The 13293-nt window shown below is 43.9% G+C and overlaps 2 protein-coding genes across 6 annotated transcripts in view; one reads left to right on the top strand and one right to left on the bottom strand.

Annotated features, from left to right (window-relative positions):
• The window catches only part of WDSUB1 (WD repeat, sterile alpha motif and U-box domain containing 1), a 65675-nt gene extending 59014 nt beyond the window's left edge, over nt 1-6661 (top strand). The window contains exons 11-12 of one of the 2 annotated variants that reach the window (XR_010985318.2): nt 5364-5665; nt 5869-6661. Coding sequence is in view for 1 of the 2 variants with exons in the window: in XM_068123174.2 (XP_067979275.1) it covers nt 5364-5558; nt 5869-5909 (236 nt within the window). In the remaining variant the exon portion in view is untranslated. The remainder of the gene's footprint in view (nt 1-5363; nt 5666-5868) is intronic. The other variant, XM_068123174.2, reaches the window with a different exon arrangement.
• Nucleotides 5983-13293, bottom strand: part of LOC137431634 (protein TANC2) — a 384138-nt gene continuing 376827 nt past the window's right edge. For all 4 annotated transcript variants that reach the window (XM_068123171.2, XM_078782260.1, XM_068123170.2 and 1 more), the window contains 3 exons: nt 11047-11576; nt 10375-10898; nt 5983-7642 (listed from right to left, as the gene is read on the bottom strand). In XM_068123171.2, the coding sequence (XP_067979272.2) occupies nt 7106-7642; nt 10375-10898; nt 11047-11576 (1591 nt within the window). In that variant the 3' untranslated portion in view covers nt 5983-7105. The remainder of the gene's footprint in view (nt 7643-10374; nt 10899-11046; nt 11577-13293) is intronic.

Below are 13293 nucleotides of genomic sequence, written 5' to 3'. Positions count from 1 at the left end.
TGTGTGGACTTGTTTGTTCTTAATTGTGTTCATTATCTTGCATTTTGACAGGTGGCTGGAGCAGATGGAGAAGACAGTGCTATCTGACACACCACTTAAGGGAGACGAGACAGTATCATGGGCTGGATACCATGCCAGCAAGCAGTCTATTCCAGAAGAACCAGAGTGTAGTGTGGCCTTAACTTCATTGCTGCCTCTCTTCTATGACCAGGCAAAATCTGTGGCAATGATTCGTCACTCCATGGATGTCATCAAGAAAGCAATCGATATTCTGAATCCAGGTCAGATCCCTGTAATCACACTTGATCAGCCACTGTACACACTTGCCAAACAGATCCAATGGAGATGGCCAGAAACACACGGAGAAGATTACTTTGTCATGGTCTTTGGTGGACTCCATATTGAGATGGCAGCATGGAAAACCCTCGGTGACCTTCTGGATAGCAGTGGGTGGACAGGCGTTCTGATGCTTGCAGGGGTTGCTACAAGTGGTACTGCTGATTCCTTCCTGAAAGTGACCCATGTGACACGCACACGACGAGCACACCAAGTCACAGCCAGTACTCTCTATCTTCTCCTGAAGGAAGCCTACAGCCAGTACACCAGTGGACTAGATGAGGGACAGGATACAATACCACTAGATGACTGGTGCGGTGAACAAGCCAATGCAAGTCCACAGTTTCAGTTCTGGTTCCTAATTATGCAGCTAGAACTGGCAGTCCTGATCTATGTGAGATCCGTCCGTGAAGGAAACTTCCAACTGTACACTGATGCTCTGACCAAGCTTGTACCATGGTTCTTCGCCTTGGGACATACAAACTATGCCAGGTGGATCCCAGTTCACTTGCGCGACATGGTGACACTTGCAACAAAGCATCCAACTGTATACGCACAGTTTCTGGCAGGAAACTTCACCATGAAGAAGACTACACGTGCATTCTCTGCCATAGCCTTAGACCAGGCACACGAGCAAAATAATGCATTGGTGAAAGGTGATGGAGGGGCTGTAGGTCTTACGGAGAATGCTGCAGCTTTGCGCCGATGGATGGTGTCTGGTCCAGAGATGGCCAAACTGATCTATAAGTTCGAGGCCACAACAGAAAAAAGAATTAGGAAAACTGAACTAAAACACCATGAACAGACAAAGCACACGCAGGTAGCCTTTGCTCGAGATGTGAGAGCACTCACCCGTGTCATAGGAGAGATGGGGAACCCATTCTGTGACGACAGCAAAGATCTCTTGGTGCTAGACAGCAGAGACCTGGCAGACCCAGCAGTCATCAACACCCTTTACCAGATCGAGAAGCTGGGAAAAGAACAGTATGACACATATGTGAACGAGAGGCTTGTACATCAGACAAAGCCTATCACTGACCCAATAAAAAGAAACAATCTCCCTCTCTTCAGCCGACCCCCAGTCAGAGAGAAGTCAAGAACAGAGTTGAAGGTGGTATCTCTGAAGAATGACTGCGTTCTGTTCTCCAGGCTGTTTATTGCATCCCAGACACGGAATGGAGATCTTGATGAATTCTTTGCACATGAAAACCAAGCTTGTCCCCCTGCATTGTCACAAATGGGCAAAATCCGGCTTGGAACCAAGTCTGATCTGGTTGGGTGCTTAGAAGATCTGATCACCTCACGGGAAAATGATGATGTAAGCCCCCCTGTTGAAGTCATGATCCTGGATGGAGCAGCCATCGTGAACATGCTGGCACCTCGTAATGCGAAGACCTTCTCTGAGTATGCATCACTAGTATTCTTGCCATACATCACATCTCAGATACAAAATAAGAGCAGGGTTGATATTATCTGGGATGAATATTTCCCAGACAGTTTGAAAGCCGACACCAGGAAGACGAGGGGTAAAGGCACCAGGAGACGAGTTGAGTCATCTAGTTCCATCCCTCGAAACTGGCAGGCCTTCCTTCGCATAGACGAGAACAAGGTGGAGTTGTTTGACTTTCTAGCAACGAGGATAGCAAACATTGAGACTGACAAGCAAATCGTCACCACAAACCACAAAGAAGTTTTTTGTACACAGCCACGAGATGTTACTGGTCTTTCCCCGTGTAGTCACGAGGAGGCAGATACAAGGATACTACTCCATGTCCAAGATGCAGTCAGACAAGGCTATACCAAGGTGTCAATCCGCACAGTGGACACAGATGTTTTGATCCTTGCAGTGGCAGCAACTGGATATCTTGACATCGATGAACTCTGGGTTGCTTTTGGCACAGGGAAGAATTTCAGGCACTTGGCAGCTCACGAGATGGCTGTGGCACTGGGACCAAACAAGTGCCGAGGGTTGCCATTCTTCCACGCCTTCACTGGGTGTGACACCGTGTCCTGCTTCGGCGGAAGGGGGAAGAAAACAGCATGGGAAACATGGAAAGCCTATGATGAGGTCACCTCAGCTTTCTGCGCACTGGCTGCCACACCAACCATTTCAACTGCAAATGACAACATGGATCCACTGGAGCGTTTTGTTGTTCTGCTCTACGATCGAACAAGCAGCCAGGAACATGTTAACGATGCCCGCAAGCATCTCTTCACCCAGACTGGTAGATCAATAGAGGCTATCCCACCAACGCAAGAAGCCCTCAGACAACACATCAAGAGAGCTGCCTACCAAGCCGGCTTTTGTTGGGGCCAGATGATGATTTGCGCACCTGAGCTCCCATCGCCAAGTGAATGGGGTTGGAAACAGAGTAATAACGGCTGGGGGATATATTGGACAACCCTCACAGAGGCAACTGAGGCATGCCGACAATTGATTAGATGTGGATGCAAGAAGGGTTGCAGGAAACAGTGCAAGTGTGTTAAGGCCGCACTCCAGTGCTCAGCTCTGTGTCACTGTGCAGGGGAGTGCACACGATAGTATACAGGAGGAATAACACACCTGTTACATATACACAAACATGTGGAAGACTGTTTTGTAGACTGTTTTATAGTGAAAGTCACTTCCACAGCGTTAATGTGGCATTTTCACTTCATTTCCATTGTGTTTCTGGAGTTTGCTCAAAATAGCTCAAAAAGTAATTATTTTTGTAAAGAATAAGGACCAAATAAATGTTATGTGAGTTTGTTGACATTTAATTATGATCTTACAACCTGTTTACGTGAAAAAAACATCATAGGTGTGCTTGAGCAATAAGTAAATCTAGTTTTATAGACATCGGTACTGTGTATCTTATTATCCGTAAACGGCCATTTTTAAAATGGCCGCCATTTTGTCCCTAGGAAAAGATTTGAATGCCCCTATATCCAAAAATCTTCCTAGTAGTATGCTCTATCAGTGTTCAAAATTTCATGCTTGTATCACCAAAAGCACAATTTTTTCACATATCTGCTGGGCTATTACAGAACTGAGGGAACATCTACTGTGCTCTATATAACCCACAAATGTTGGGTTAATAACATGGCCCTTTCTGCCGCTACCGTGGCATTTTTCGTAGCGAACTTTTAAAACTCGCTCCCGCTGTTTGATAAGAAACTGAAAGGGAGAAGCTCGGGTTGTGCTCCTTTGCCAAGCAGCTAGCTAGCGCTTGCCCAGCCAGCCGTTCCTTAACGGTTTTGAATGGAGTGCTTGCTCAAATGCTTAAACCACTTGGTGATCTCTACACAATAAACTTGGTAAATGAACACACATCCAATGTTCTTGAGATCCATCCATAGATCGACTGTAATCTACATACCCCAAAGAGGAATGACCCTTCCTGCCCCTCCCGGAGTCTGCGGGTGTACTAGTTATTCAAATGCTGTGTATATTGACAGTTGCGATCACAAACCTCAACACAAATTTCCCATCCACTATAAATACCTGCTCCCTACAGGAGCAGAAAGGGGGAGGGAGAGAGAGAAAGAGAGGGGCTTTATGTGGTGTTATACCATACTGTATTACAATATGATATTGTATATGTACTCTTGACATGTTGTTGTTGTGGATGGGATTATCAATTTTGACATTTAAAATTAAATAGCTTGGTATGGCCGAATATAAGTTTGGGGTGGCCATGCCAGCTTCGCATAATGTTACTATGTACATCCCAACTACAACCACCAAGTTTAAATCGCGTTTCGTTCCACAAACAAAAACCTGTTTTGATGCATTCCCCGACATCTATGATGACTATAATTTTCATTATACGATAACAGAGAATTTTGTGTTTTAGAATGAGCTGGGATCTTTAATACACACTACCACCATGGGCAGCACCACACGATACACATTTACATGGAGAATTTGCATCAGTCCCCTTGTGAGTATGAATTTTTTTAATGCCAAAACCCTTTGTCAACACAGCTCAAGTACAATCATCAAATTTCAACTCATTCTGTCTGGGGGTTTAGGTGTGCATACTGAAACAAACACACATCAGTGGCTTGCAAAAGTATTCACCCCCTACCAATAATGCCACATTTAGATGAATTATGAATCATGGAAAAACGATTTTTCCAAATGAACTTTTTATTCATAACTGTAGAGATCAAACTAAACCCTGTTGTAGTTGAAGGTTACATGTCAGGAATACCTGCAAAAACATGTACAGACCAAAATTCACTGGTTGAAAAAGTATTCAACCCCTTCGGTCAGTACTTGGTGGAAGCACCTTTTGCAGCAATGACTGCTACAAGTCTTTTGGGTAGATCTCTACCAGTTTTGCACAGTGGGATGGTGAAATCTTTGTCCATTCTACATTCTTCTCACTTTCACTCGTTTTCAAGTTATCGCGGTATCGAACATTTATCACGGGCAGCCGGAAAGCATTATGCCGCCAGCGATTTTCTTGCCTGAGGCATAAAAACGTGCCAAATTTTCGTAAAAATTTATAAAGCAGAGGAAAAAAAACAACCCACCCATGTACAGCGTCCAAAAAGGAAGCGCATGGGGATGAATGAATCAGTTTTTTTTTTAATGATGTGGAGAGCAAATAGGGATTATCAAAAAATAGGACGGTCGTCAAAAAGAAGTGGATGGGGACAAGAAACGAAATTGATCTCACTTGGCCTTACTTATTTTGCAAACTTTTAGTTCCTGAAGTGTTTTGGAGTTGAATGGGCAAAGGGTTTGAATACTTATACATCATCTGATTCTGATTTTCTCTGTTAATCTAACATATTTACATTTTATCTGCATTTTTTTTTTCCGCTTTGTCACTTTGGAGAGGTTTGTGAAGACGCTATATAGTGTTTGATTTGAAAACATCATGAAATAAGCTCAGGTGGCATCAAAATGTGAAAACTTTGGAGGGGGGAGGGAGGTGATGAATACTTTTGCAGACTTTATTTTATTTTATTTTATTATTACAACACCACTGTATTTATTTGAGATGATGATGATGATGTGTGTTGCCTTTTTGTAGATGGCTATTCATACGAGCGTGGTGCGATCGAAGCGTGGCTTGCCAGTAAACACACGAGCCCAATGACCAACATGCAGCTTCCTTCAGTCCTCGTATTTCCAAACCGGAGTCTGCAGCACGTCATCTCACGCTGGCTGCAACAACACCCGGGTCCGGCCACGGCCTCGGCCTCCATGGCGACCGCCAAGCACTTCCGTGGGCATCACAGGGCACACGCATAACTGAACAAATGTGACGGCAGTTTCATTCTTTGTAGATGACGGACTAGGCTCACAGAAAAATGAATCGGGGAATCGATCGGAGTGAGTGAAAAAAAAAAAAAAAATTTGTGTTGGTACTCAGGTTGACACGTTGTTCTACCACGTTCAAAGCATACTACCATGGTAGTATCTCGTAGTGAAACTGACGTGGAGATGTAAATTTTCCCCTGAAACGAATGTTCAAATGTTGCACATTAGTCAACGGATTTATTTTATTTCTCCCCCCTTTTTTTCCCCATTTCCAGTGCCACCACTTCCACCTGGCGACTCCTGCAGCGAAGACTAAGGGCTATGGGTTTGAAGAGGGCCTTCTAGTCTCCAGCGACACTACTACTTGTACAACAGTGATGGGTCGATCCTGGACAAGAAGCAGAGTTTATTCAATACAGCTTGTAATTCCAAGTTCACCACTTACACGCATACCGAGTTCATACCTATGTCAATCAAACTTAACCGGTGATAGTTTTTAATGCATTACCTGTACAAGTTTCAGCCGGTCGTGAGAATAGTGATTGTTCAGGCTGCAAACACCTTCCCATGTGGCAGATTATTGTCTAGAACAGTATAATAAAACAGCATGCATATCAAAACTAAACTATGCACACTCTGCCAGGGCTTAAATAAACATGGATAGAAAAATTACATGAGCACAATGCGAGTTAATATTATTTCACAACAGTAATTATAAATGTGCAATAGTTAAGAATTTCTAATTTCACTAACAGAAGGCAACGTCCTTTAGATTTTGTTTATTCTCTTTTCAAACCTTCCATTTGACAGGGAGATCATTTGAACGGTTAACCAAAGGCTTTTAACGTAGACTGACCACCATCGGTAGCGAACCGGGTTCGGTTGTGAAAAGTTTTACAACATTAAAAAAAACAAAAAGACGATTTGTACGCAGCACGAGAGACCGATGAACTAGCCGGGTAAAATTACTTGTACTAGATTGTGCATATCTTGAGCAACCACTAAACGTATAATAAAGAGCCATTCCTTCCACAGTGGTTGAGAAATAAAATCCTCTACTTCTTGGCACCTTCTTTTTTTTTTTTCCCCCTTTTAAAGTGCATTTTTATAACTGTAGAGGTTGGTCTTGTACTGCGATCGTGTGCAGCCATGTTGAGCTAAGCCACCTGCAACAAGCCATTTCAGGGATGTACCCCCGGGAAGGGCAGTGTGCCGTTTCATTCAGCTCGTGGACTTGCTTACACTGTTCTTGTACTATCACAAAACATGTATCGTCACGTAAGGCAACACACAAATGCACGACACTGGAAATACAACCAATTGCCGAGTCAAAACAAACAGATCAGAGTAGCGTGTGGCATCCATCTTTGCTGTTAGAACAGGGGTGTGACATCGGATCCACAACATTACAATGAGATCAGAGCCCACCTGGCCTCCCTCCGGTCTTCCTGCTTTGTCCACGAATCTTCGATCCCTTTTGACCTGAACTGTTCCCAACTTTGTAGTCTATGATCAAACGTTGGACTCGATGAATGACCTTTTGTGCTTGCTTGGAGGTCTTGGCGGAACGCGAGGGCTATCTGTACCGTCTTTACAAGCGCCATGGTAAGCGGCCTCCCTGCGAGTGGGTCTAGGTCTCGCCACCTCCTCCTCGCGCACTCCCTCCGGAGATCGACCACGTGACGTGGAAAAGCGACAGGGTTTAGCAGGAACTGCGCCTTCGATGGTCGGTGAACCAGACGAACTACGTCCCTGTTTAGACCACGACGTTTTGTCAGTGATACCCATAAAGGGTCGTGTGCGAGACTTTCGAACGTGGTCCTTTGTGGCCAACATGCCAAACCCATCGGCTGCCGCTTCCGTTGCACTGCCAGCCTGTTTTTCCCCATCTGTGGAGCTGGTATTTGACCCGAGGCTGCTGTTGGATACTGAACTACACATCTCCGAGCCGGTCACTGATGACGGTGGCGGTGATGATGGAGATTTCATCTGTGAAGGCAAATCAACAGCAGCAGAAAGACCCAGTGGATGATGATCAGGTAAGATGTTCTAGGGGTGGGAGGTAGAAAAGTTTGAAATGTACGCTCTGTACCAGATCACAAGAATCGACCATATTTAAACCAAATCTTTAAAAACCAACTTTCGAGGTTTCCGTAAGGAGGGAAGCTGTGCAACTTTGCAAATCAAAACCGAAAGTCTCCTGAACGAAATGGGATACTTTACACAATGAAATCCTTTCCTTCCAAAAAAATCAATAGTAGTTACCAGTTATAGTGGGGCGGCTTAGCCCAAATATTCAAAAGAATTGTGCATTTTGTGATACAAGCACCAAATTTGGCACAAATGTACATTAATATGTTGCGAACATTTTCAGATATTGGGCCACTTGAAATTCCGCAATTTTTTTTTTCAAATTTTTTCAAATTTCGTAATTTCAAATTTTTCGGGTGACACCGTCACAATTTCGGTCTTCGAGGCCGGCCGATAGGCAAAGTGTGACCGGAAGGGACGAGGTTCTCCTGACCACGTGGCCCTCGATCTGGGAAGCGAGAGGCGTTCCATTAGTGGACGCGCCCCTCACGCCCGACTTTTGGGCGGCCCCGGCAGGCCGTTTGTTTTGACGTTCCGTGACAGGCCCCGCACCCCCACCTCCGGGCCGACCGGAAGCTTGTGCTGAGTACATCATACCTGAACAACTCAGTGAGGCAGAACACAGCAGTGCACACCAGGGTGACCCCTTCAGTGCATAAACCAATTAACCTGTCCACTGCAGGGCATATAGAAATGAAGTTATTTTCTGCATATAATAATAATATAAGTTCAGTTCTATATAACAATTTCTGTTATCACCACTACCACTACAACTACCACTACTACTACTACAAGCTTTGTCTGGAATTTTGTGGACTAACAGACAAACAGACATACAGACAAGCTGGGATCAAAACATTACCTCCTTCCACCATTGAGTGTAGAGGTAAACATCATGGAAATTATATCATGCCCTAGATTTAATTCATGCTTACCCGTGTATTTGCTTCACTGGTTCACAAGGTCTTTTGCATACATGTAATTCAGACTCTCGTCTTCATTGCTGACCACACAATGTTCGCAACATATTAATGTACATTTGTGCCAAATTTGGTGCTTGTATCACAAAATGCACAATTCTTTTGAATATTTGGGCTAAGCCGCCCCACTATATCGGCCGGCCTCGAAGACCGAAATTGTGACGGTGTCACCCGAAAAATTTGAAATTACGAAATTTGAAAAAATTTGAAAAAAAAAATTACGGAATTTCAAGTGGCCCAATATCTGAAAATGTTCGCAACATATTAATGTACATTTGTGCCAAATTTGGTGCTTGTATCACAAAATGCACAACAGGTTTGCTATGCTGCTACACTATTACCAATGATATGAGAATGGAATAAATCTTGACGATGCATCAGAGTTAACATGCTCTAATCATCACAGCGTTGATCACCCTTCATTTGCTTAAGTTAAAAACGTGGTATCGGTTCCATCCTGCAAAGGTGTCCCACCGCACCCCCTCCATTTTTTACCCCACGCACATGAAGCGAACAGCAAGGTTAATCCATCGGTTCATTCCCATCTGTCTGTCTTAGTTTATGATCGAGGAACGACTTATTTAAATTGAATGTTACAGACATAAGTTTAGTCATAACTTGTCCATAACTTTTTTAAATATCATGTTATATTATCGCTTTTCACCCCATCACTCAATGGTGAAGAATCACTTATAAATTAAATAATTCTCGTATCCGAATCCTAGTTCAGATCTTCACCAAAATCGATTCGATTTGTCCTGGTCACACACCCAACCTCTCCACGAAGTTCCAGCTTAATTTGTCCACAACTTTTTGACATTGATTTTTTTTTGATTTTTTTTTTTTGCCTTACCTCTCAATGGTGAAGAATCACTTTTAACATTCTCAGATCCATATCTGGATCTTCACAAAATCTAATCATTTCGTCCATGTCACATACACTACCTCTCCCCAAATTTCGTCCAAATCAGTCCACAACCTTTTGGGATCTCTTGTTCACAGACAGACAGACAGGGTTGAAAACATAACTTTCATCCACCTTCAGTGGTGGAGGTAACAAGAAATTTACTGTTTTTAAGGACGTCACAATATATGAATACAATAGACATGAAAAACTCATGTAACTTGTTAGATCGGGTGATGTAATAGAATAGACACAGGAAAATGGCGGTTATACCCAGAATTAATTTATTTATATGACTTTTACAATCTATTTTATTTAAATTGAATTATATACTTGAAGACCCCCGTCTCGCATAATCCCATGTATATGTACCAAGTCATCTCGCATAATATTTCCAAGAACATCCAGTTTTTGCGTACTTCAATTTAACTAAAGGTTCAATGGGGTGGTGTATAAGGGTGGTGTTTGGAACTGCTTCTGGACTACAATAGCACTAAACTTTGATTTGTTTTTTAATGATCGTTAAAATCATTATTCTATTAAAATTGAAGTAACGCTGCATGAGGTATCGACCGTGTTCTATGAACTCTTTATTTTATTTTTTGGAAGTTTTGAATGTCCATGGCACCCTATCAATATCGCCCCCACTTACGCAAAGCCAAACACTTCCTGTATCTGACATTTCGATAAAATACACCTGATGACATGGAAAATTTGCATGTGATTAATTCGTTCTTTCTATACACCAATCCAAACAACGTGTCCCGAATCGCCACAATAAAATGGTGTAGACGTGGTCAACGCACCTGAGCATTAGGCCCACCACATTGGCTGTTCAATTCTGATGTTGAATGAGAAGTCATAATTCTTTGCTCCAAATTGTCCACAAGATCGGGAGGGTCATTATGGGAGAGCCTCCTGTCACTTTGCAGCCCATGGGTCTGTGGTGTCTTCACGGTTAGCACCTTGGTTGCATTCAATCTGCGTTCCAAAGCCATGGCGTCGATGGTCACCTTGCATGGCCGGATCTCACCGTGGCTCGAGGTTTTAGTGGGCATTAGTGGAGGAAGGCTTGTATTACGCCAGTTCCGAGCACCAAGAGGTGATGCGTCGTTTAGCCGAGAAGTCGAGCATGGGAAATGTTGCGGCACAAGCTGATCTTGCAGACAGCAATGGGACTCCACGCAGCTAGGTGCACTTATTGAGGTGTGAAGTCTACCTGAGAGGGTGCACTCGGGGCTTTGAGTAGGTGGCGGCAATGGAGATAGGGCACCCTGGTCGGAACCCTCGTCTTCCACGTCACCATCGATGTCGTTCTCTCCATCCGCATCTGTAGAGATAGAGTTAAACTACATCAACTGCAGAAAAGGTAATTGCTCTGTAACTACTCAAAGGATATTCGTTAACAGCACTTTTCACAAACAACCCTACAGTAACACAGGAAAATGGTATTTCGTTGCCATTCAAAGAGATCTCACCGAGTGATGGCAAATCATCTTCTGGGTCGGACTCCACCTCGACCGCTGTGGATTCCAGTGAAAATGTAACTCTTGCTATCGCCCCGACCATCTCAGTGTCTGCTTCCTCCTTACCCTGGGTGCCAATGGGACCACTGGAGTCAATTTCTGATACTAGATCTTGCCGCTCATCCGGCAAACCTTCAAAGTCCTCCCCATCAGTTATGGTTGGCAGCTTTGATTTGCCCGTGCTCTCTTTTGACTCGAACACTGGCAATGATTTTGTCTTTTTAAGGTCATGCTGTGCATCAACTTTAGGAGAAGGATGCCGGGTGTCACATTCCATTGCCTCTGCTCCACGCAAACGATCTCGAGTCGATGATGATTTGTGTTGTGGTAAACGAAGTTCTCCGAGACGTCTGCCTTGCTGGTGGATCTGTCCGAATGCGCGACACTCCTCCGATACACGCGTCAGCAAGCGCTCAATCTCGCGGCTTTCGGGGCACAGTCGAGATGCCTCACGCAAATCCAACAGTGCTTCCTGGAATTGCCTGAGTGATAAAATGTCCCGTCATTAATTGAATGCACAAACAAATTATAACCTGAGAGACAGATAAACAGAGGGTGAAGAGACTTTAAAAATTACAACATCACCAATACTTGAACAGCGTTCAGCAGAGCGCATACCTCCGCCAGGCTGGACAGTTTACGTTATGTACCCACTGATAGGCCGGATCTGGATTCGGACCTGAACCAAAATCAAATCGGCTTGTTCTTGTCACTTACCCAACTCATCCACCAAGTTATGTCAGAAGTCGTCCATAACTTTTTGAAATATGTTATATATAGTTTTTGGCCCTATCATTCAACAATTGTGAAGAATCACTTTTAAAAATAATAAATTCTCATATCCGGATCCAGATCTTCACCAAAATCGAATCAGTTCGTCCTTGTCACACAACCAACCCGTCCACCAAGTTCCGGCCGAATCCGTCCACAACTTTTTGAGATATCCTGTTCACAAAAAGACAGGGGTCAAAACATAACCTCCATCCACCTTTGGTTGCGGAGGTAATAATCATCTCTAACTGTGACATAATGCATTGTCTAGATACCAAATCAGTTTAGGGTTAGACATTACAATGTTGTGGTTAAATTAGATAACTTTGTAGAACTCTGCTGAAGAAGGTGGGTCACAAATTCCACACACAGACGGACTATAACATTGCGACCTCACTTCAATATTGAGAAACAGGTGCCCTGCCCACTTCAACCGGCTTTTTACCAATCTTCGCGTCAAACTCACCTGCACACCAATCTCTCCATCAGTTCATCCTTCTATCCACCTTCTTCACTCTCACAATCCTCCTGACCCAGTGTTCTCACAGACCTGCAGCCTCTGTTCTTTCTGCTCTGTCAGTGCCACTCTTTCCAGATGGTAGAGGTATGCCAGCATTACACACAACCTCAGGACTTAGCCTTTTCACTTCCTCCATCTTCCTGCCCACCATCAAACCCTCTACGTTCCTCCATGCATTCGCACCCACTTATAGCCTGCAGACCTCTTTCTCCGCCGGTCTGCTCTACCATCACAGGTTCCCGTCCCACATAGGTAGACAAATCAATGTCCATGCTTTATCTCCTCTAACCCGATGTATCATTTCTCTCACTGCTGTCCAACCCACATTACATCAGCCTTCCCCAGGCTCATCTCTAGTCCATGCTTCTCAAATGCCTCATTCCACTCCTCCAGCACTTCTTGCATCTCTTGCTCGCTCTCTGATGCTATCACCAGATCATCTGCATACAGTAGCTTCCTGAGGATGTCTTTCATGCTGACTAGTTCCATCACTATAATGAACATGATTGGGCTGAGTGTGTTTTCTTGTCTCAAACCGATGTTAATGCAGAACTCCTCTGACATTGCAGGCTCAACCAAAATCATCCCATCATTCATTCATACCTTCCACCATCCTATCTACTGCTTACAGCACTCCCGTCCATCTCAGCATTAACACCATCTCTTTCAGGACTGTGTTGTAAGCCTTTTCAAGTTCCACAAATCACAACACCATTCCCCCTTGCATCTGCAACCTCTTCTCTATAAACCTTCTCAGCGTAAACATCTCATTCATCATCCTTCTTCCATTTTTAACTGTTGTTGCTCTTCGCCTACCTTCTGTTCCACACTTTTCCATATCCACCCATCAGATCCTCTCCAGGAGCTTCATGAAGTGACAGAAGCGTGGTACATCCCTAGATAATGAA

Source organism: Myxine glutinosa, chromosome 7 (genome assembly GCF_964187855.1).
Source record: "Myxine glutinosa chromosome 7, kmMyxGlut1.1, whole genome shotgun sequence".
In the NCBI taxonomy this organism is placed as follows: Eukaryota; Metazoa; Chordata; class Myxini; order Myxiniformes; family Myxinidae; genus Myxine; species Myxine glutinosa.
The sequence above is the reverse complement of the archived record's forward strand: the minus strand, read 5'-3'. Positions and strand labels throughout refer to the sequence as shown.